The 23050-nt window shown below is 47.2% G+C and overlaps 1 protein-coding gene across 1 annotated transcript; it reads left to right on the top strand.

Annotated features, from left to right (window-relative positions):
• The first annotated feature begins 4685 nt into the window (after positions 1 to 4685).
• Positions 4686 to 22571, top strand: socs2 (suppressor of cytokine signaling 2). Its single transcript, XM_060843273.1, has 2 exons — positions 4686 to 4810; positions 21745 to 22571. Exons 1-2 carry the CDS (start codon positions 4726 to 4728, stop codon positions 22203 to 22205), a joined length of 546 nt encoding a protein of 181 aa, XP_060699256.1. The 5' UTR covers positions 4686 to 4725; the 3' UTR covers positions 22206 to 22571.
• Positions 22572 to 23050: the final 479 nt, after the last annotated feature.

The raw sequence follows: 23050 nt of genomic DNA on the forward strand, positions 1-23050 counted from the left end.
GAATCCATTAAAAAGGAAAGACTTGCAATTGTCGAGTTGCAACTATACATTTTAACCAAATTCCTTTGCAATTTCTGAACTTTTGAATGTAATTGTTATGGTGGAATCTAATTTGAATTGCAACGATTTTAGTGACCTCTGAATACCGTATGTACAACAACATAGCATTGAACTGACCTGGTATTTCCATAATAACCGCTTACTAAGGGAAGTGAAAGGGCCAGATCTACCCTATAGAGCTGAACAAAAGCCCTTTGCTCAGTTAAATTATCTCCGATTACTTGCTAAACTGAGGTACAATTGGGACCGATGATCTCTCGATCCCTACCACTCCTTTGAAGCTACCAGACAAAACACATCCAAAAACACTTTTCAGGAAAGCGCGTTCATGTACAAACAGCGGCCCGTGGCGGAAGGAGGCTCGGGCTCCCGGGTTCGGGGAAAAAACCAGCCGCTTTAACCAAAGGTAACATCGGGAAACAACCCGGCCCGCGGGGCGAACGGTCAGTGCTTTGTGAAAGTTTGCCGGAATTCAGCAGAACCCGCCTCCAAGAGACGGCGGGAGTTCGTTTTCCAAATTAATTAAACAGTGTCCAAAACGAAGGTAAGAAAATGATCCAACCGCGTGATTAGACCGAGTTTGTGGTCAAAATAATGTTCGTTCGCTCGGCATCGCTTTCTGTAAAGTGCCAGCAGGAAATACCGACCCACCAAATCTCACCATCCCGATTAGAAACGTCAATTCACTTTCTGACCCCCCTCCTGAAATTGCTCTGGGCAGCGAGTGGGTTATTTCCACTGGCCGCCCTCTCAGGACGAGTTCCCGGGGCATTACCACCCCCCCCCCCCCCCCCCCCCCCTCACTGCACCTCTGAAAATAAACAGGTACGTGCCTTCAATGGGTTCACTCCGAATCCCAGGGCATAACGCGGGGGGATCGAATTAGACTCGGCTTGCCTGCTCCTCGCAGTAATCGGGGGGAACAAATCTCACAGAACCGGGACAACTCTGACCCCGAGCAGAACCAAAACCTCCTCATCATCGGAGCTGAAGGACTTTGGGGCCGGTGGCGTTAGGGTTTGGGTGGCTGTGTGCTCTTTGCAATTGTTTTAGCGGTAAATAAAATTCAGGGGCCGCTCCAGAACCAAAACTACATCTGATCTTAGTGTTTAACAAAATAAAAATCACCGGGAGGGGCCCAAATTGAACTTCTCCCTGTTTCTCTGCAGCGAATAAACCGAGTTTGAAATTCTTAGTATGTTTACTTCCAAAACAAAACAAACCCCCCGCAAACATCTGCGTGCTGGCTGACAGGTTACTGTACACAAACATCAGCCTCTCTGTTCATAAACACCGAGCACACCTCGTCTGCCCAGGATCACAGAGACACGCCACGCAGTGATTTGAAAGGTTAAAAGTCGGTTGAGGTGGCTGCATTGGGATTGGCTATCGGCGCCTTGGCAACTTCCACCTTCTCCAAACCCTGGGTTAGTACCAACTCGTCTCCGCTCGTAAACATTCACTGCAGAACCAAAACCGAACTTGCTGGAAAACCTCGGCAGGGCTGGCAGCATCTGTGGAGAGAAATCAGTTTAGGGTCGAGTGACCCTTCCTCAGAACTGTTCCAGTTGCTGAGGTTTCCCAGCAGTTTCTGGTTTCGTTTTCTGGTTGACAGCGTCCGCAGTGCTTTGGGTTTGCATTTAGTACATTACCAGCCGACATACAAGAAATTGTCCTTATCGCCCTGTGTATATGTGTCTGTATGTGAATGTGTGCTTATATGTATATGTATCTGTGCGCATATGTACCTGTAAGCCTGCCTATATCTGTATGTGTCTGTGTTTGTGTGGATGTATGTGTAGTATTGTACGTGTAGAGATATGTCGATGTATAAGTATGAGACATTGCATACAGACAGGCACATATAGAATATATATTGCATATCAACCTGTCTCTTGATAGAGATTTCTGGGGATGACTCTTTCTCTGAGCGTGTAGAGGTTGAAGCGGAGCTCTGCACTCTCCCTTTGTCCAAGGGATTGGGCAGATTGAGTCCATCTCTCTCCTCCTGCCCCTCCGCCATCCGTCTCCGGGTCTCTGTCTGAAACGGTCTGCTTCACTGTCATCATCAGTCTGGGAACCTCGAGGGATTCTTAGAAGTAGGTCTCTCTCTCTCTGGCCCTGTGCACAGTAAAGACGGGCTGCCCTGTGGGGGGAGGGAGAGAAGAGACACAGGGCACTGACTCCCTCCCCCTCTCCCCGGGAGAAAGCTGCAGCTGGATTCAGCCCCCCCCGCAGCGGGTCTGTCCTCACTCTAGGCTGGGCTCCAGGGTAAATTCAGGACTCAGGCCGCCTTCGCTTTCAGAGTTGGCCAATTGCCAGGGGCTTCACGTGACACATTTCCTGGAAAGTTCCTGGAAAGTCGCCTCCGTGTGTGTTTATGTGGGAGGGGAGTGGGAGGTGAAGAGGGCGGGGGGTGGGGGTGGAGGGAGGTGGAGAAGGGCGGACGGAGGGTGGAGACTGGCGCCAGCTAATAGCAACACTGCCCTTTACTGCAGAGTGCAGTATTCAGCTACACAGCAAGCTATCTGCTCTGCCAGCTCCAGCTCGTTCATAAACCACACCCTGCCTGTCCCGGCTCTCACTGCTCCTGCTCCTGGCACGCTCCCAGCCCCTGCCCCATTCTCCCAACATCAGCCCTCTTCCCCAGTCCCTACCCCTCTCCATCAGTTTCTACCCCACTCGCCTAGTCTCTGCCCCCTGCCCCGTCCCTAACCCTATCTCCCAGCCTGTGCCCTGTTCTCTCTCTCCCAGGCTGTGTCCTCCCTCTCTCTTTGTATCTCTCTTCCCCAGTCTGTGTTCTCTCTCTCCAAGTCTGTGCCCTCCCCCTCTCGCTCCCAGTCTATGTCCTCTTCTCTCTTCCTCCCAGTCTGTGCCCTCTCCTCTTTCTCTCTCTGTCTGTGTCCGCTCTCTTTCTCACTCCCAGTGTGTGCCCTCTCCTCTCTCTCTGTCTGTGTCCTCTCTCTTTCTCACTCCCAGTCTGTGCCCTCTCCTCTCTCTCTGTCTGTGTCCTCTCTTTCTCCCTCCCAGTATGTGCCCTCTCTCTCTCTCTCCCAGTCTGTGTCCTCTCTCTCTCTCCCAGTCTGTGTCCTCTGCCCCCCTTCCCAGTCTGTGTTTTCTCTCTCTCTCCATGTCTGTGACCTCCCCTCTCTCTCTCTCTCTCAGTCCCTGCCCTTACAGTACGACGCTGTAATCATTAGTTTCCGAAGTAATAGGGAACATTGCGGGAATGTCTGATGCTGTGACCCAGTAAAGGATTGGGAGCCTCTGAAGCGTACCCTGACTCTGTAACCCTTCCAGACAGGAGCTGTGCAGCTGAAGCGGAACTGCCCAGGGTCTGTGATAGAGATGCCTATGGGCACCGCGGGTTTACTCAGCGGGTCCTGTCTGATTTCCAGCTGTCACTTTTACACAAGTCCGTAAACACACGGAGATGCGCTGGTTTTCCAGTTGAATTGTGGGAAGCGAATGGAGGCAATAATATTCACAAGGGACCAGCAGACACTAACCCCGGAAGCTTCTGCATTCTCTCTCTTTCTCCCTCACATTCCCATCCCTCTCTCACTCACTCTCATTCATACTGTCACTCTCACATACTCATGTTCTCTCACTCCCATCGCTCTCTCACTCACTCACCGTCACTCTCAGACTCACACGCCCTCTTTCTCACACACCCTCTCACTCACACTCTTTTACCGCAACTCACACACAATATCATTCTCACTCACATTTCTCTAACTCACACACACCCTCACTCTTACTCCCTCTCACACAGTGTCCCTCACTCCCCCTCTCTCACACTCATTCCCTCTCTCAGACACACTCTACAGGGATATCCCATTCTCACTCTCTAATTCACTTTCTCAAACTCATCCTCACATTCTCACACTCACTCCAAATGTCACACACACTCCAAATGTCACACTCAACTCCAAATCTCACACTCACTCCAAATCTTACACACACTCCAAATGTCACACTCACTCCAAATCTCACACTCACTCCAAATCTTACACACACTCCAAATGTCACACTCAACTCCAAATCTTACACACACTCCAAATCTCACACTCACTCCAAATGTCACACTCACTCCAAATGTCACACACACTCCAAATGTCACACTCACTCCAAATGTCACACTCACTCCAAATCTCACAATCACTTTGGCTCATGCCCAATTTCACTCTCACTCCTTCACACTCTGTCACACCCAATCTCACTCTCACACTGACACAGGCTCACACCCAAGCCCAATCTCACTCTCACACTCACTCTCATACCCAGCTCACACACATACACTGGGTGCCATTCTCCCCCTCTACCTGGGCTGTTCCTCTGAATGACACGTGGAGGTTCGCTTCTTCATCTTGCGACTGGAAAGGGAAGATTTGAACAGAGTCAAATTTGTGACGGAAAGCTTGGTCCACCTCCTGCCCCCAGTCCCCGGAGGGAGCATCAACATTTTCCTGAATGTGACTGGGGCACTGGAGGTATTCTCTCAGACTGCATCTGTTCTCTCTCTCTCTCTCTCCCCAGAGGCGGGTTGTATGAGCGTTGGCTCCCACCCCGGGGATGATGTTGGGGAGGTGAATACTGCTGGGTGACTCGGGGCTGTTGTTCTCTCGGCTGACGTACCGGGAGGGAGCAGACGATGTGGGTTTGATGCAGGGAGCCGGGACAGAGTCGAGCACTGGGCCAGTTGCAGAGGATCGCATTTCAGCGGCACTGACGGACCTACGGAGTACAGGTACCGGCGGAGCGCTCACTGTCTACAAAGCTGTTGTCCAATATTCTCCTCCCTCTCAGCCATTTTAACACAGAACCCCCGCCTTTTCCCAAATAACAGGAACAACAAGAAGTTATTTTCCATTTTTTGTGTTCAAAGTAAAAAGAAATAAACAGACAGAAAAGTCTTATCGTCTTTTGGGACAAACTCCCTGTGAATTTACCAGAGTGCTTACCTGCAACGCTGTGCTGTTTTGGTGCAGAACCAACTTTTTTTGTTGTTGTTTTTATTGCTTTAAAAAAGTGGCTTCATTTTCATCATCCGTTGTGTTGCAAACTGCAAAATAAATTTCCGACACTGCACTGGGGGGGAAGGTGCCGTTAGATAGACGGAGTTCCAGTGTCCGGCGTGTTCATATTTGTAAACCAACTACCTCTCCTTTAATATCATTTTAATTTTACTCAAAAAATATATGCAGGTGATAAACTTAAATCCTCTCCAAACCTGGGAGCTGTGTGCGTTTTTGGAGTGAGAGAACATTGGTAATATTATATATATATATATTTTAAATGTTCCTGAGAAACAGCTGGAAATAGAAATCTCTGGAGAGGCTTTTAGGAAAGAGTTTGGGGAATTGGGAGGAGAAAGAAAACAAAAATATGACTGGGCCTTATTTCAGGAAGTTCATGACTGTATCTGATGGGGGAAGAACAGGGGGAGATAGAATACATAGTACTCCCCATCTGTGAGAGAAGCTTCACATTTATCAGGCAGACTTTTGGATGTGTCAGTTTATTTTCTCAGTTTTTAAAGTCGGTCTCTATGGAGAATTTCCCTGGCAGAATATTTGGTTAGAGAAGCACTCAGTTTAGGGAGGGATATGCCTGTTCCTGGGGCTGTATTCTATCCAGCAGGATTTCAGGGAGAAGTCATAAAGTTGCTCAGACACTCTGTGTCAGACAGAAGGGTGAAACCTGCAGAGCCTGTTACCAAATTGGCATTGCACCTAGAATCAGGCTGTTTGGTGTGTAAATCATGGCTTACAGCTGATTCCTCACCTCGAGTTATCTGCAGCCTGTGACATGGATAGTTTAACCAGAAGCAGTCTTCTTTGGTTTTTGAGGTGAGGGGGGAAACTGCCTAAATCAAGTTCCATTCCATTTCAGTTCAAACCTGGAATTCACTGCAATGATTTCTCATCACATCCCTGTACCTTTGCCTCTGGGATCACCTGAGGCTCTGTCTTTAGGATCTAATTAGGCATAGGGGGTAATAGCTTAGTGTATTATCACCAGCCTATTTACCCAAAGACCTGGGTGATACTCTGGGGACCTGGGGTCAAATTCTACCATGGCAGTAATCATCTGGAAATAAGAGTTTAAGGATGACCATAAACATTAATGATCTACATGCAAGAACTGATGCCATTCTGGCTAAGTTTGCAGACGATACAAAGATATAAGACAAATAGCACTGAGGAGGCAGGGAGGCTGCAGAAGGATTTGGACAGGTTAGGAGAGTGGAAAAGAAGTGGCAGATGGAGTACAATGATGGAAAAATGTGGTCATGCACTTTGGTAGGAAGAATAGAAGCGTGGACTATTTTCTAAATGGGCAGAAAATTCAGAAGTCTGAAGTGCAAAGAGACTTGGGAGTTCTAGTCCAGGATTCTCTCAAGGTAAAGTTGCAGAGTGGGTCAGTGGGTAGGAAGGCAAATGCAATGTTGGCATTTATTTTGAGGGGACTTGAATATAAAAGCAGGGGATGTACTTCTGAGGCTGTATAAGACTCTGGTCAGGTCACATTTGGAGCACCATGAATAGTTTTGGGCCCCATTATCTCAGGAAGGAAGTACTGGCCCTGAAGCGTGTTCAGAGGATGTTTACGAGAATGGTCCCAGGAATGAAAAGCTTAACATATGAGGAATGTTTGAGGACTCTGGGTCTATATTTGATGGAGTTTAGAAGGATGATGGGGGATCTAATAGAAACTTACAGCATACAGAATGGCCTGGACAGAGTGGATGTTGGGAAGATGTTTCCATTGGTAGGAGAGACCAGGACCTGAGGGCACAGCCTTAGAGTAAAGTGAAAATATTTTAGAATGGATATTTTATGTGATGAGATCAAGGTTTTGATGTAACATTTAATCTAAAAGAGAGTGGTGAATCTATGGAATTCATTGCCACAAAAAGCTGTGGAGGCGAGCTCATTGAGTAGATTTAAGACTGAGATAGTTAGGTTCTTGATTGTAAAGGGGATCAAGGGATATGGGGAGGAAGCAGAAGAATAGGGTTTTAAGATTAGATTAGACTTACAGTGTGGAAACAGGCCCTTCGGCCCAACAAGTCCACACCGACCTGCCGAAGCGCAACCCACCCATACCCCTACATTTACCCCTTACCTAACACTACGGGCAATTTAGCATGGCCAATTCACCTGACCCGCACATCTTTGGACTGTGGGAGGAAACCGGAGCACCCGGAGGAACCCCACGCAGACACGGGGAGAACGTGCAAACTCCACACAGTCAGTCGCCTGAGTCGGGAATTGAACCCGGGTCTACAGGCGCTGTGAGGCAGCAGTGCTAACCACTGTGCCACCGTGCCGCCCACAAACTATCTGGGCGGTTGAGAAACTATCTGCCATGATTGAATGATGGAACAGACTCGATGGGCCCAGTGGCCTAATTTCTGCTCCAACGTCTTATGGTCTTATTGTCAATTGTTGGAAAACCCCATCTGGTTCACTAATGTCATCCTTGTCTGGTCTGGCCTACATGTGACTCCAAACACACAGCAATGTGGCTGACTCCTAACTGTCCACTGGGCAATCAGGGATGGGTAATAAATGCTGGTCCAGCAGTGACATCCACATCCCATGAATGATCAAAAAAAAAAATTCACATCTGCTATATTTGCCACTTGGCCATGATGTTGTCTGAAGGGTCTGCATCCTCTTGCATGGACTCAGGAAAGACATCAGCTCCTTTGCAGCAGAATCTCCCTCAGCTTCTCCTTTGCTTCAGTATAGCCGAGCTCCCTGCCCAACATGCAGGTGTGGGATGAGCAACAGCTTTCCTTCTGTGAAGCAATGGAGCGAGAATGGTGTTGTGGTAATAGTGAGAGTGGGCTAACAATCCAGAGACCTTTAAGGAATTGGGTTCAATAATTTTCTGAACAACAACGATGGGTCAGAAAGCAAGGTAGATGTCTTTTTAATAGAATAACTTCCACAAGCACACAAAGTACTTTCCTGTGTTTCCTATAGTGTAGAAGTGACCTGCACTTCACAAGGACTTAGTTTTGTAGTCATGATGGTAATAGAGGAAACTCAGCAGTTAAATTGCACACAGCAAGCTCCCATAAACAGCAAGGGGGATAAGGAACTGATCATGGGATTGCATGCATCCCATGTTGAGAGGTAAATATTGTCCAGAAAAACTCTCCTTCAAAATAGTGCAGCAGGATATTTTATGTGATGACATCAAGGTTTTGATGTAACATTTAATCTAAAAGACAAACTTTCTGACTGTCTCTGGACTGTAAACTCAGCCTGGGATTCAGTTCTGGAATATTTGGAGTGGGACTTGTACCTCATGGCTCAGATGTGAGTATGTCAGCACTGACCCGCAGCAGGTACCTCTCCCACAAGCTGAGAAGAAGCTAAGACAAGTTGATGGGTGACTTGGAAAAGAACTGGGATGTTGCCACTTCAGGAATGAATTCCCAAAATCTTGTCTCGGAAGAAACCAAGTTTTGTGAAAAAATAATCCTTGTGAAACATCTGGACTAGAAGGAGTCTGGAAAAAAAAACCCTTCAATGATATAACAGCAATTAATAACAAAACGTAATCAAGGAAAGGATGGATATACCAGTAAAAGGATTCCTGCTCCTTTTGACATCATTATATTGTCAAGATTTCAAAGTCGCTGTGCCTTTTTCTTTGTCCTGTTATGGTCATGTTAGGGGGCTGCTTGAGATCAGAAATCACTGATTGGAACTTGTGGATCACAAATTCCAAATAAAGACAAGTTTGGGAGTCCAGGTCTGAAATGAGTACAGGCCACATTTCATTATTGAAGTTGGTGCTTGTTCCACAATCACTTACTGTCATTTATTGAGGTCTGTGGACAGATAATTGAAATTCTCAGCAATGTCTCCACTTACAACATATCACACGTGTACGCTCAGCAGTGTCTACTGCTTTATGAGCAGTATAGAGCAAAACATACATTGCATAGCATAGCCTGGGATCTATCATAAAGGAAGGAGCAACAGAGATCATTAGGGGGTCACAACCTTTGCTAGACCGGCCTCCCATGGTGCAGCAAAAGGTTGCTCTGACAACCAGGCTACGTCTATCCTGGCTACGTGCCTGAGTGTATCACTGACCTCTTCCCTGACTGACGCATGATCAAAACATCCAGGCTCATTCATCCAACCTTTCTGTCACTCACTCAGTGATGTAGGGAATTAGAATATTTCCACTTTTTTCATTCATTTGTGGGATGTAGGTGTCATTGGCTGACCAGCATTTATAGCCTGTCTTAGTTGTCCTGAGAAGGTGATGGTGAGCTGACTTCTTGAACCGCTGCGGTCCACCTGCTATGTGTTGACCCACAATGCCATTAGGGAGGGAATTCCAGGATTTTGACCCAGTGACAGTGAAGGAATGGTGATATATTTCCAAGTCAGGTTGGTGAGTGGCTTGGAGGGAAACTTGAAGGGGGTGGTGTTCCCATACATCTGCTGCCCTTGTCCTTCTAGATAGAAGTGGTCGTGGGTTTAGAAGGTGTGGTCTGAGGATCTTTGGTGAATTTCTGCAGTACATCCTGTAGATAGTACACACTGCTGTTACTGATAGTCAATGGTGTAGAGCGTGGATGTTTGTGGATGTGGTGCCAATCAGTTGAGCTGCTTTGCCCTAGATTGTGTCAAGCTGAGAGTGTTGTTGGAACTGCACCCATCCAGGCAAGTGGGAGGTATTCCATCATACTCTTGACTTGTGCCTTGTAGTTGTTGGACAGGCTTTGGGGAGCCAGGAGGTATGGTACTCTCCACAGTATTCTTAGCCTTTGACCTGCTCTTGTAATCACTATGTTTATGTGGTGAGTTCAGTTGAGCTTCTGTTCAATGATAGCCTCCAGGATGTTGATAATGGGGGACTTCAGTGATGGTAACACTGTTGAATGTCAAGGGGCGATAGTTAGATTATCTCTTATTGGTGATGGCCACAGCTTGGTATTTGTGTGGCCTGAATGTTACTTGCCACTTGTCAGCCCAAGCCTGGATCTTGTTGCATTTGAACATGGACTGCTTTAGTATTTGAGGAGTAATGAATAAGTGCATTCATTGCCCATAGTAGGTGGACTGCAGCGGTTCAAGAAGGCAGCTCAACACCACCTTCTCAAGGGAAACTAGAACAAGCAATAAATGCTGTTCATGTAGTATGTAGTATCCGGAGTATCCAACCGTTTCATGATATCACGTGGAGTGAATCGGATTGGCTGAAAACCAGGAGCTGTGATGTTATGGACCACTGGAGAAGGTCAAAATAAACTGGAGCAAAACATTCAGCCTTATCTTTGGCATTGATGTGCTGGGCTTTTCCAACATTGAGGATGGGGATATTTGTGGAGCCTCCCCCCTCCAGTGAGTTATTTAATTGTCTACCTCTATTCACAAATGGATGCCTTGTGCTGAATGTGGAATAATGGAATAATACAATGCAAATGGCCATTCAACCTATTATGCCTGTGCTGGCTCTTTGGTAATTCATCCCATTTCCCCATTCTATCCCATCCCTCTGCAGTTTTATTTGCCTTCAGATAGCTACCAAATTCTGGTTTTAATGTTATTATTGAATCTATTTCCATCATCCTTTAAGAGAGTGATTCCATGCTGTTGTACTCTACTCCTTGATTAATAAAGCTCTGTGATTTTGTTTTTAAACAGCCTGTTTTATTTACCTGACAGCCTTTTTCTAACTGTTGCTCGTATCTTGTCATTTTGAAGGCCCTGTTTAGACATAGTCACACATATTTATGGCAGGGCAGCTTCCGTCAGGGGATTGGTCGAGTGTTGTTTGTATGGCCCTGCATTGCCCTGAGCGTTGTGAAGGTGGGGGTATCTATAGATGTAGGTGACCAGTAGTTCCACACTGCCAGCCCTCCTCTGGGTGAAATATGACTCTGGAATTTGAGTCCTCCTGGATTTTCTAATGTTTTGATAAGAAACTGAACTGGTCAAACATAACCACCAACCTTTCTCTCTGCAATATATGGAACTACAGGAATCCCAGCACATGGACTGGCCCGTAAAGGTGGGCTTGCAATAGAGAACACATTGATTTGACAACTTGTATGTTGAGGAACAGGAGGTCTGTTTCAAAAGTAAGCTTGAACTCAGAACAGAACCCTCTGAAATGTGTAAGGAAAACCTTACATGCAATAGCAGATTCAAACAAAGCAAATGTATCAACTATGTATCTGTGCAAGGGGTAGATTAGAGGTCATTCCATTGAAGACCCATTTCTCATGGAACCCAATAATGATGTTAGTGAATGCTGGGCCTATGGGAGATCCCATGGCAACACTATCTATTTGAGCATAAATGATGCAGCTGAAACTGTACTCAACCGCATGAGTTGTTATTCTTATAAGTTTAATAAGCATGAATTCAGTCAATGGAGGATTGTCTAGATTCCCATGATATATTGCTGGGATGCACTGATGAGATTAAGGGGTGACTTTATAGAGGTTTATAAAATAATGAGGAGCATAGATAAGGTAAATGCCATGTGTCCTTTCCCTGTGATAGTGGATTTCATGACAGGGGGGCATATTTTTAAGGTGAAAGGAGAAAGATTTAAAGAAGACACAAGGGGTAATTTGTTTTTTCACAGAGAGTGTGTGGAATGTACTTCCTGAGGAAGTGATGGATGCAGGTACAGTTACAAAATTTAAAAGACTTTACGATAAGTAGAAATATTTGGAGGGAGATGGGCCAAGCACAGGCACAAGTTTAGTTTGGGATTACAGTCATCATGGACTGGTTAGACTGAAGAGTCCTTTTCTGTGCTGTACGACTCTATGTTGGTCACACACACATACGAGCAAGGACCAAGAGTGGACCTCTTTGAGCCTGCTGTACAACATAGTAAGGTCATGGCTGATCAGATTCTTGCTTCAACTCTACATTCCTGCTCATCCCTGATCATTTTTCATCCCCTTGGCAATCAAGAATCTAACTCTGCCTTCTAAATATTTATGAACATTCGGGGTTTTTGAGGAAAGGAATTCTAAAGACTCACAGTCTTCTGCCAGAAACAATGTTTCCTCCTCTCTGTTTTAAGTGGTCACCCCTTTATTTTGAAACTTTGATCCTTAGTTCTAGATTCGGCAACAAGAGGAAACATCCGCCAAACATCCGCCTGGTGAAATTCCACCCTTCCACCTGCAGCTTAGAATCTTAATGATAAATTCACCTCTGAAATTTCTAAACTCCAATAGATGCAGGCCTAGCCTGACTGGCCTTTCCCTAGAAGGCAATCCATTCATTCCAGCTATTAGTCTGGCAAACCTTATCTGAACTGTTTTCAGCGCATTAACAATCTTCCTTAAGTACTGTGACCAGTGTTTTAGAGAATCCCTAAGTGTGGAAACAGGCCATTTGGCCCAACCAACCACACCAACCTTCTGAAGAGCATCCTATCCAGACCTGACACCCTATCCTATCCCTATAACCCTGCATTTTCTCATGGCTACACACAGCAGTCCAGATGTGGTCTCACCAATGCCTCTGTTTAACTGAAGCATAACTTCACCACTCTTGCATTCAATTCCTTTCACAATAAACATTACATTCTATTAGTTTTCCTGATTACTTGCTGTACCTTCATACTAACTTCACACACTAAGACACCCGGATCTCTGGTGGTCAGCATTCATATGACATGCCGTCTTATCCTTAAAAGTCTCCGAGCACCCGCATGAAGCCACCAGCTGTCTGATTATTTTATCAGCACTGCCCTCATTCTAAAGAAGGTAATCATTTGCAATACTAATTGACACGCAGATAATCAGCTACAGCAACATCTGAAATATTTACAAATAGTTTGTAAGGAGCGGAGGTTAACAAATCCATCTGCACAAGAGGAATACCAATATAGAGTCACAGGGTCCCACAGCATGAAACAGAGCCTTTGGTCCAAATCGTCAATGTTGCTTAAGTTTCCCAAACTAATCTAGTCCCATTTGGAGTGTTTGGCTCATATCTCTCTAAACCTTTTCTATTCCTAAACTTGCTGCATTCTGTTCCTCAAGTCCTCCCCTGACCTTGTTATCCAACTTGCCATAACATGTGGTGCAGTTGTTGTCTAGCATGCTGACCTCTAGGTGGCAGACATGAGCCTCAACTCTCAGACACTTTCTCCTAATTCCCTCTTGGTCACAACCACACTTGAACTTCAAGCTGTAGTTTCTTGAACTGTCATGGACCTCATCTCCTGGGAGATTTCTAACCCACCCTCACAGACCCCATCCCCTGCTTCTACTTTCTTCCCCCTTCCCAAAACCCATAAAGCGGCTGCCCTGGTAGACCCATCATTTCAGCCTGTTCTTGCCACACTGGTTTCTCCCTATCTTGAATCTATTTCTCCCCCATTGTTCAGCCTCTTCCACTTAGCATTGGTGATTGCTCTAGTGCTTTACATCAGTTCTACAAAATCTAGTTTTCTGGTCCTAGCCAGCTGCTCTTCACCATGGACGTGCATTCCCTTTACACATCCATTCCCTACTTGTCTCTTTGAATGGACCTGCCTAGTCTCCATTCACCACCACCCTCCTTCACCAGGTTGAGTTTGTTGTCACTTTGAACAATCTCTTCTTTAACTTGTCTCATTTTCTCCAAGTCAAATATGTAGCCATGGATACCCACAGGGGTCCCAACTTTACCCCACATTGTGGTAGACAGAGCCTTCAGCTGTATCTGCCCCATCACCTGCACATCTGCCATCACCACTTCATCTCTTTCCTTAAAACAACTGGAGGCCTTACTTTCCAACACATTAATCTGGGAGAAAGTGAGGACTGCAAATGCTGGAGATCAGAGTTGAAGATTGTGGTGCTGGAAAAGCACAGCCGGTCAGGCAGCATCTGAGGAGCAGGAGAGTCGACTTTTCGAGCATAAGCTCTTCATCAGGAATGTGGGGAAGGCCTGAGGGAGCTGAGAAATAAATGGGAGGGGGGTGGGGCTGGGGGAAAGGTAGATGGGAATGCGATAGGTAGATTAGTCTGGGATCCTCCGCCATGTTTGAAGGCCACCACCAAACACATCTTGCCCTCCCCTTTCAGCATTTAGCAACATCAGTCCGTCCCCTCTGTCACACCCTGCTCCACTCTGCCATCACACCTAAACGGAGTAGGGAGTGGGGGTGTGGCACCATGTCCAGGGCAGGGGTTTGGTGCATCGGGGTTAGGATCATAACGGGAGAGAGTTGGCCCAGCAAGGGAAAGGAGGTCAGGTGCACACCAGAGGAAGGGGACATTGGGTCTAGATTGGGGGAAGGGTAGGGTTTGGGTCTAGAGCCAAGAGGGATTTGTCAGTTCTCATGATAGGGTTCATAGAATCCCTACAGCGTGGAAGCAGGCCATTTGGCCCATCGAGTCCGCACCAAACCTCTGGGTAGCATCCCACCCAGACTCATCCCTCTAGTCTGTATTTCCCATGGTTAATCCACCTAACCTACACAACCCTGGACACTATGGGCAGTTTAGCATGGTCACTCAACTAACTTTCACATCTTTATACTGCAGGAGGAAACCAGAGCAACCAGGGGGGACCTATGTAGTCACAGGGAGAACATACAAACTCCACACAGACATTTACCCAAGGCTGGAATTGAACCTGGGTTCCTGGTGCTGGGAGGCAGCAGTGCTAACCACTGACCCACCATGCTGCCCTGTTGTTGTGTTCTGGGGTAGGCATTTTTACAAAAGTGCAGCAGTAAGGATACCGAAGAGAAAAGGGTTTTCATTTTATTCTTGGACTTAAGAGGCAAAAAAGTTGAGAGTTAAAAGCTGACAGAAACAACAGTTTGGCAAACACACGCAATTAGTTGTCTAAGGTTGTGGCTTCCTTCCCTTTTCTTTCTTGACAAAAAATAAAATATTTGTGAACTTTAACGCCTGAAAATGCCTATACATTTTTGTTTCCTCCTCAGGGATTTTGAAACAGCCAGAAATATTTTGGCAAAGGTTATGTGTAGCCAATGTTCAGACTTCTATTCATTGGCCTGCTTTATTTACATGCTCTCTGTCTGAGTTCCTGCCTACATCTTCTTATTGGTCACAGGTCACGATGGATGTGAATAATGTTTCTGTTCTATACCCGAGAGCTGTGTACAATAGAGTCATTGAAATGTTTTCTGAACAATGTCTCCACATTAAAGCCTGGGGATGGTGGCAGATATGAGGATCAGCCTTTAAAGATAATGGATTATTTTCAGGTCATAACCGATTAAGCTCTGCACTTTTACATTTCACTCCTACGCATACACCACTACGCATGCACGTTGAATCAAATCACATTGAAGAATGGAGAATAATCTCTTAGAGCTGAAAATGTGTTGCTGAAAAGCGCAGCAGGTCAGGCAGCATCCAAGGAGCAGGTGAATCGACGTTTTGGGCATGAACCCTTCTGCGCTTTTCCAGCAACACATTTTCAGCTCTGATCTCCAGCATCTGCAGTCCTCACTTTCTCCTCAATAATCTCTTAGAGCCCAGAAAAAGCTGTTTGGCCCATTCTGCCTGTGCTGACTCTTTGAAAAAGTTTTACAATCAGACCCCATTTCAAATCTAGAGCCTGGTGCAGTCCCAGCTGTGGCCACCACTCTCGGTGGTGCTGTGGGACAGAGGAACTGCTATCCCATTGACTGGCTGACAGCTCTTGGAGGCAGAGCATCCTGTAGCAAAGAGAAGGAAACCACAACCTTAGACAACTAATAGCCTGACATCCCCTGGTGGCTTCCGACTGGCAGGGGTAGACTGTCCTTCTGACCTTCCACCTGGCAGGGGTGGACTCTCCCCATGACTTTTCAGGGGTGGCAGGGGTGTACTCTACCCCCTGACCTTCGAGTGGTGGCAGGAGTGGACTCTCCCTCTGACATTCCAAGGGTGGCAGAGGTGGACTCTCCCCATGACCTTCCAGGGGTGGCACGGGGTGGTGGACTCTCCCCCTGACCTCACAGTGGTGGCAAGAGTGGACTCTCCCCCTGACCTTCTACTGGTGGCAGGAGTGGACTCTTCCCCTGACCTTCTACTGGTGGCAGGGGTGGACTCTCCCCCTGGCCTTCCAAGTATGGACTCTCCCCCAACCTTTCAGTGGTGGCAGGGGTGGACTCTCCCCCTGACATTCCAGGGATGGCAGGGGTGGACTCTCCCCCTGACCTTCCAGGTGTGGCAGGGGTGGAGTCTCCTCCGACGTGCAGGGGTGGACTCTCCCCCTGACATTCTAGGGGTGACAGAGATGGACTCTCGCTCTGACATTCTGGGGTGGCAGGTGTGGACTCTCCCCCTGACCTTCCCAGCGTGGCAGAGGTGGACTTTCCCCCTGACCTTCTATGGGTGGCAGGGGTGGACTCTCCCCCTGACATTCCAGGGGTGACAGGGATGGACTCTCGCTCTGACATTCTGGGGTGGCAGGTGTGGACTCTTCCCCTGACCTTCCCAGCGTGGCAGAAGTGGACTTTCCCCCTGACCTTCTATGGGTGGCAGGGGTGGACTCTCCTCCTGACCTTCCAGGGGTGGCAGAGGTGGACTTTCCCCCTGACCTTCCGGGGTGGCAGAGGTAGACTCTCCCCCTAACCTTCTATGGGTGACAGGGGTGAACTCTCCCCCTGACCTTCTATGGGTGGCAGGAGTGGACTCTCCCCCTGTCCTTCCAATGGTGGTGGGGGTGGACTCTCCCCATGACCTTCCAGGGGTGGCGGGGGGGACTCTCTCCCCGCCCCCCCGACATCCAATGGCGACAGGGGTGGACTCCCCCCCCGACATTCTAATGGTGGCAGGGATGGACTCTCCCCAGGACCTTCCAGGGGTGGCAGAGGTGGACTCTCCCCCCGACCTTCTATGAGTGGCAGGGGTGGACTCTCCCCCTGACCTTCCAGGAGTGGCGGGGTGGACTCTCCCCCTGACCTTCCAGGGGTGGCAGGGGTGGACTCCCCCCCTGACACTCCAGGGGTGGCAGGGGTGGACTCTCCCCCTGACCTTCCAGGGGTGGACTCTCCCCCTGACACTCCAGGGGTGGACTCTCCCTCTGACATTCCAATGGTGGCAGAGGTGGACTCTCCCCATGACCTTCTAGGGGTGGCACGGGTGGACTCTCCCTCTGAAATTCCAGGCATGGCAGGGGTGGACTCCCCCCCCCCCCCCCCCGCCGACATTCTAGGGGTGGCAGGGGTGGACTCTCCCCCTGACCTTCCAGGGGTGGACTCTCCCTCTGACCCTCCAGTGATGGCAGGGATGGATTCTCCCTCTGACATTCCAGGGGTGGCAGGGGTGGACTCTCCCTCTGACCCTCCAGTGGTGGCAGGGGTGGACTCTCCCCCTCTGACCTTTCAGTTGGCAGTCCGGGCACCCATTCCCAGTTGTACTCTACAATGATCCCTACAATGTTTGAAGTTGACTCACTGCAGGCAGGTGGCACTTGGTAACGTGTCACAGAAACACATGTCTTGCACTGTTGAGGTACTGCCCTGCTGGAGTCTAAACATCCACCCTCCTCTCTCTCTCTGGAGGACAGCATGCAGTCTCCCATTGCTGCCACTCTGCCTGTCCCCTCACCAGCTGGCCAGGCTGGGCTGCTGCCGACTATGCAGTTGGAGCAGTCAGAAGCAGTCTTTCAGGGTCGGAGCTGTGTGAACGCATGATACAATCTCCCCTAGTTAATCCACTGGGGTCACATTGTGGACAGTGAAAGGCACCCAGAAGGCAGAATGTACTAGGATGACTGGCTAACCTTTACATGGAATCCTGCATGGTTTAATTCATGAAGCTGGGCTGTAATGTTAGTTTTGTGTTGGGTTAAAGATGGTTAAAGATCCCAATAGTCTGCTTGACAACATTACATGGAGAGGCATGGCTTTCTCTAAAAACCACTTGCCGATGTGTGTAGATCTTGTGCACTGGACACACCATCAAATGATCAGCGGGTCATTCTCGTTATCCAGTAGCTTTTGGTTTGCCCTGGTGGTCAAGTGGACCAGCATGGAATAAAGGCACCACGACAGCCTTCAGGAGCCAGTTACTGGCCTGCTCTATGTGCTGCATATGGTCACACACCAGTTGGACATTGAGGGAAGTGACCTGTTGTGGTTGTGATAAACTGGGATGTAGTGTCTCAAAGCAACAAGTACATCATTAGTGACATTCTGTATCAGGGAAATGCACTGTCCTGGAGAGGCTGTGCACTCACTCTGTCTGTTTCTGCTTGTTTCTATCTGTTATTTTTTCTCTCTCTGCCTCTTTCTTTGTGCCTGCTTCCTTCTGTCTGCCTCTCTCTGTCTATTTCTGCCTCCTTTTCTCGCCTGCTTTTCTCTGACTCTTTTTTTCTCTGTTTGTGTCTCTCCGTCTCTTCTTTGTGCCTACTTCTCTCTGCCTGTCAGCTGTCTCTGTTTGTTTGTCTCTGCAGAAGACAGAAGGTAACATAATCCCACATCTTTGTGTATAATGCATCAGTGATCTCCCTAATACTGGCCCATTGGAACATGTTCAAGTCCACAGGTACCTTTATAGTCACAGATAGTCTCAAATCTGCTTACAGCAGGTGGCAGATTCTGTGCACACCTGGAAAATATCGAATATGCTCTTCGTTGCTGAGAATGATCCAGGAGAATTGCTCTTTAAGCACTCCGGCTAGTTGCCTGCTGAGAATCTGTCTGCTCCTTCTCCCTCTTTGAACAGTATGTCCTCCTCTGCATCATCTCTGCTCAGTCTCTCTCTCTCTCTCTCTCATGCTGTGGACCATGGGGGAAGGTAATGACACCATCCTGCAACTGAGACTTTAGTCATTTTAAATAACAGCATCGATCAACAAAACTTACACAGCAAATGCCCATAAATACCAAATGGCAGCTAATGCTAAAATAGTTGATGGTTTCTTTAAAGAGCAGTGTTGTAGGGATGTATGTTGAGCTGTGTGTGAGGGTGTCAGCAAGAAAGTTAAGGTTGAAAATGACTGTGATCTCCTCAAATCAGACATTATCATCGAGCGACTCTGCATTATAATGGGATCTCATTCCCATTGCCTGTGTTAACGGTGTCCAAAATGGAGTCCAGTAGTAGCGAGATATAAAAGCTCTGCGAACAACACGATCAATCTTCTGGATCTAAAACACAACCCAGACAGTTGATTATATGGTTGCTAAGCAATTTAGCATTGTAGCCAGTCTTTTGCCAGTCTGCAAACAATGGTAATTGTAAAATATTGAGCTATACCTGTCCGTAAGCTAAAAAAAGGAAGTTAATTTCAATGTCTTTATACATGAATGGCTATCCACTTTAGATTCGATTAAGTTCCCTACAGTATGGAAACCCTCAGCCCAACCAGTCCACACCAATCCTCCGAAGAGTAACCCACCCATACCCATTCCTTTACTCATACATAGCCCTGACTATCTACTGCAATTAAATGTTGCAATTGTACCAGCCTCCACCACTTCCTCTGGCAGCTCATTCCATACACGTACCACCCTCTGAGTGAAAAAGTTGCCCCTTAAGTTCCTTCTAAATCTTTTCCCTCTCACTCTAAACCTATGCCCTTTAAGTTCTGGACTCAACCACTGGAAAAGACTTTGCCTGTTTAACTATCCATCCCCCTCATGATTTTATAAACCTCTGTAAGGTCATCCCTCAGCCTCTGATGCTCCAGGGAAAACAGCCCTGGCCTGTTCACCTCTCTGTATAGCTCAAACCCTCCAAATCTAACACTATGGGTGATTTAGCATGGCCAATTCACCTAACCTGCACATTTTTGGACTGTGGGAGGAAACCGGTGTATCCAGAGGAAACCCACACAGACACAGGGAGAATGTGCAAACTCCACACAGACAGTCGGTCGGGGGGGGTGGGGGTAGGATTTGAACCTGGGTCCCTGTCACTGTGAGGCAGCAGTACCATCCACTGGGCCACCCTGCCGCCCATCTTAATAATCAAATTCTGATTTGAATGTTACCAAGTATGTTGGGTTAAAAATTGAACGTTGTCCCTTTTTTCAAAAACTAGTGGAAGTGTGATTCAAACTTTGAGACTATCCTGCAAGCAAGCTTATACCCAGCAGCGTAACATTCAGCCAGAAGTCAGTGGGTAGCTTTCGTGTTTTTAAATCACTAAATTCTGGATTCAAGTCCCACACCAGGGCCAGAAAACAAAACTCCAGGGTGATGGATAGTATGAGTCAATGTCACTCAGTCAGTGAGAAGGAAATTTGGATGGTGTGTGTAATGGGATCCACATCACAAGCATCAGTTTTCTGTTTGCACCTACTCTGGATGTTACCTCTAAGATCTCTCTTCTTGAGCCCTCTGCCCAAAAGTAGCTATGACCTACAGTGAGTGGTGTGACCTCCACCGTGGGTAAAGCGAGGTCCAGACCCCACTGCAGCCTGTCACTCTGGCAGTGGTCATCCAGCCAACACGTCCTCCAAGCAGTTCCGGTTGCTGCAGTAACAAACACCTCTACAAGCATGTTGAAGCCTGGGGCTGTGGATCATGAATCTCTCTTGCTTTTCCTGCTTGCCATTGACAAATGTTGGAAGGATTTTAAAGTTGATTCTCAATCTGCATTATCAAGGCACCTTGCCTGACCATCAAAATCTGAAGCAGGACCTTAACCCAGAGTATCAGGCCGAGCACGCTAGTTGTTTAGTGTACGATGGGATTTGGGCATCCCTGGCTAGGCCAGCATGTATTGCCTATCACTGATTGTCCAGAGGACAGTTAAGAGTCAATCACATTGCTGTGGGTCTGGAGTCACATGTAGGTCAGACTGGGTAAGGATGACATACTTCCCTCCTTAACAGGTATTAGTGAACCAGATGTTGTTTTCCCCCCTGACAATCAATAATGTTATCACTGTGTGCAATTCTGTTCTCCCTCCTATAGGAAGGACGTTTTGAAACTTGAAACAGAAAAGAGTTACAAGGATGTTGCCAGGGTTGGAGGGTTTGAGCTATACAGAGAGGCTGAACAGGCCAGGGCTGTTTTCCCTGGAGCATCAGAGTCTGAAGGGTGACCTTATAGAGGTTTATAAAATCATGAGGGGGATGGATAGTTAAATAGACAAAGTCTTTTCCAGGGGTTGAGTCCAGAACTTAAAGGCATAGGTTTAGGGTGAGGGGGGAAAGATTTAGAAGGAACTTAAGGGGCAACTTTTTCAGTCAGAGGGTGGTATGTGTATGGAATGAGCTGCCGGAGGAAGTGGTGGAGGCTGGTACAATTACAACATTTAAAAGGCATCTGGATGGATATATGACTGGGAAGGGTTTAGAGGGATATGGGCCAAGTGCTTGCAAATGGGAGTAGATTAATTTGGAGTATCTGGCTGGCCTGGACAAGAGTCTGTTTCCATGCTGTACAGCTCTATGACTCTATTAGACCCTTACTTGTTATTGAATTCAAATTTCACCATCTGCTGTGGCAGGGTTTGAACATGGGTCTCTGGAATATTAGCTGAGTTTCTGGATTAATACTCTTGTGATAATGCCACTACGCCATTGCCTCCCAGACAGCACAAAACCAAACCCATGTATTAAAGCATATGACTTACAAACCATGGTCATATGTGGGAATTTGAACCAACAACTATATCCAGCTCAGCATCTTGCCAACTGAGCTATTGCTAACACAATCCCGGTGTTACAGCATGCCACGTTATAACTTGTCCCTTGTTTGTCGCAGGATGGTACTGGGGAGCTCTCCAAGCAAACGAAGCCAACGAGAAGTTAAAGGAAGCTTCTGAAGGTACTTTCCTGGTGCGAGACAGTTCCCACCAGGACTATTTTCTCACCATTTCTGTGAAAACTGTCCTGGGGCCAACCAACCTGCGAATTGAATATCAAGATGGCAAGTTCAGGCTCGACTCGGTGATTCTCATGAGATCTAAGCTTCAGCAGTTTGACAGTGTGGTACACCTGGTGGAATACTATGTGGGTTTATGTCGGACACTACAGAACAGCCGCTGTCTGGCTCTTCAAAGCAGAGGCATCCAACTCTGGTTAACCAAACCTTTCTACACGGAGACCCCTTCGCTGCAACATTTCTGCCGCATCGCCATCCATAAAGCGACCCGAGAGATTGATGAACTGCCTTTGCCGACTAAACTGAAGGAATACTTGTCAGAATATAGGTATCAGGTTTAAAACGCTCTTAAAGGGGGAAGGAAGCCTGAGGGAGAGCCTTTGTTCAAAGCATCTCCCGCAGCCAGGAAAGCTGTCCCAACTTTGAAACAAAAACGAAACCAGAAATTGCTGGAAAAACACAGCATTTGTGGAGAGGTATCAGAGATAACGTTGCGGATCCAGTCACCCTTCTTCAGAACTGCTTTGTTTTTGCTTGTTTTTCTTGTATAATATTGTCCAATGTTTCCACCTCTGACACTCTGTACTCGGTCTTTGCTGCCGATTTGGGTGAAGTTTGTGATTGCCTTGCAGCACTGAAGCTTAATTAATTATTAAGTATATTAGTTGAACCAGTTTACAGTCAACCTGAACAGAAAGGTCTGGAGCAATGGAGTAGTCTGCAGCAACTCCCCTGGGAATTGTCTTCCCCGTCTGTTCTGATGGTTTAAAAATATTTTGATTGTATGAAATAATTAAATAACCTCACTATTACATTTTTTTTAACCTTGATTGTAACTGAGTATCTAAGTGACCAAAACTGCACGCAGTACTCTCGCTGAAACCTAACTGACCTCATGAACAGCTCTGTCATAACCTCCTCGCTTTTGTAATCAATGGCTTGACAAATAAAGGCAAGTATCCCATATGCCTTCCTAACCACCTTATCCACCTGCTCTGCTGCTTTAAAGGATCTATGGACAAGCACGCCAAGGTCTTGGGTCCCGCCATTCAATTGGTAACCCTCGCCTTGTTTGTCCTTCCAAAATGCATTACTTTTCAGTATTAAATTCCAATTGCCATTGTACTGCCTACCTGACCAGCCAGTCTGTATTGTCCTGTAGCCTAAGGCTTTCCTCCTTGCTGTT

Source organism: Hemiscyllium ocellatum, chromosome 23, assembly GCF_020745735.1.
Source record: "Hemiscyllium ocellatum isolate sHemOce1 chromosome 23, sHemOce1.pat.X.cur, whole genome shotgun sequence".
In the NCBI taxonomy this organism is placed as follows: domain Eukaryota; kingdom Metazoa; phylum Chordata; class Chondrichthyes; order Orectolobiformes; family Hemiscylliidae; genus Hemiscyllium; species Hemiscyllium ocellatum.

Coding starts and splice junctions, on each gene's coding strand:
- socs2 (XM_060843273.1), top strand. CDS start 4,726: ATGCAGGGAGCCGGGACAGAGTCGAGCACTGGGCCAGTTGCAGAGGAT. Junction 4,811..21,744: donor GACGGACCTACGGAGTACAG/GTACCGGCGGAG, acceptor TGTTTGTCGCAG/GATGGTACTGGGGAGCTCTC.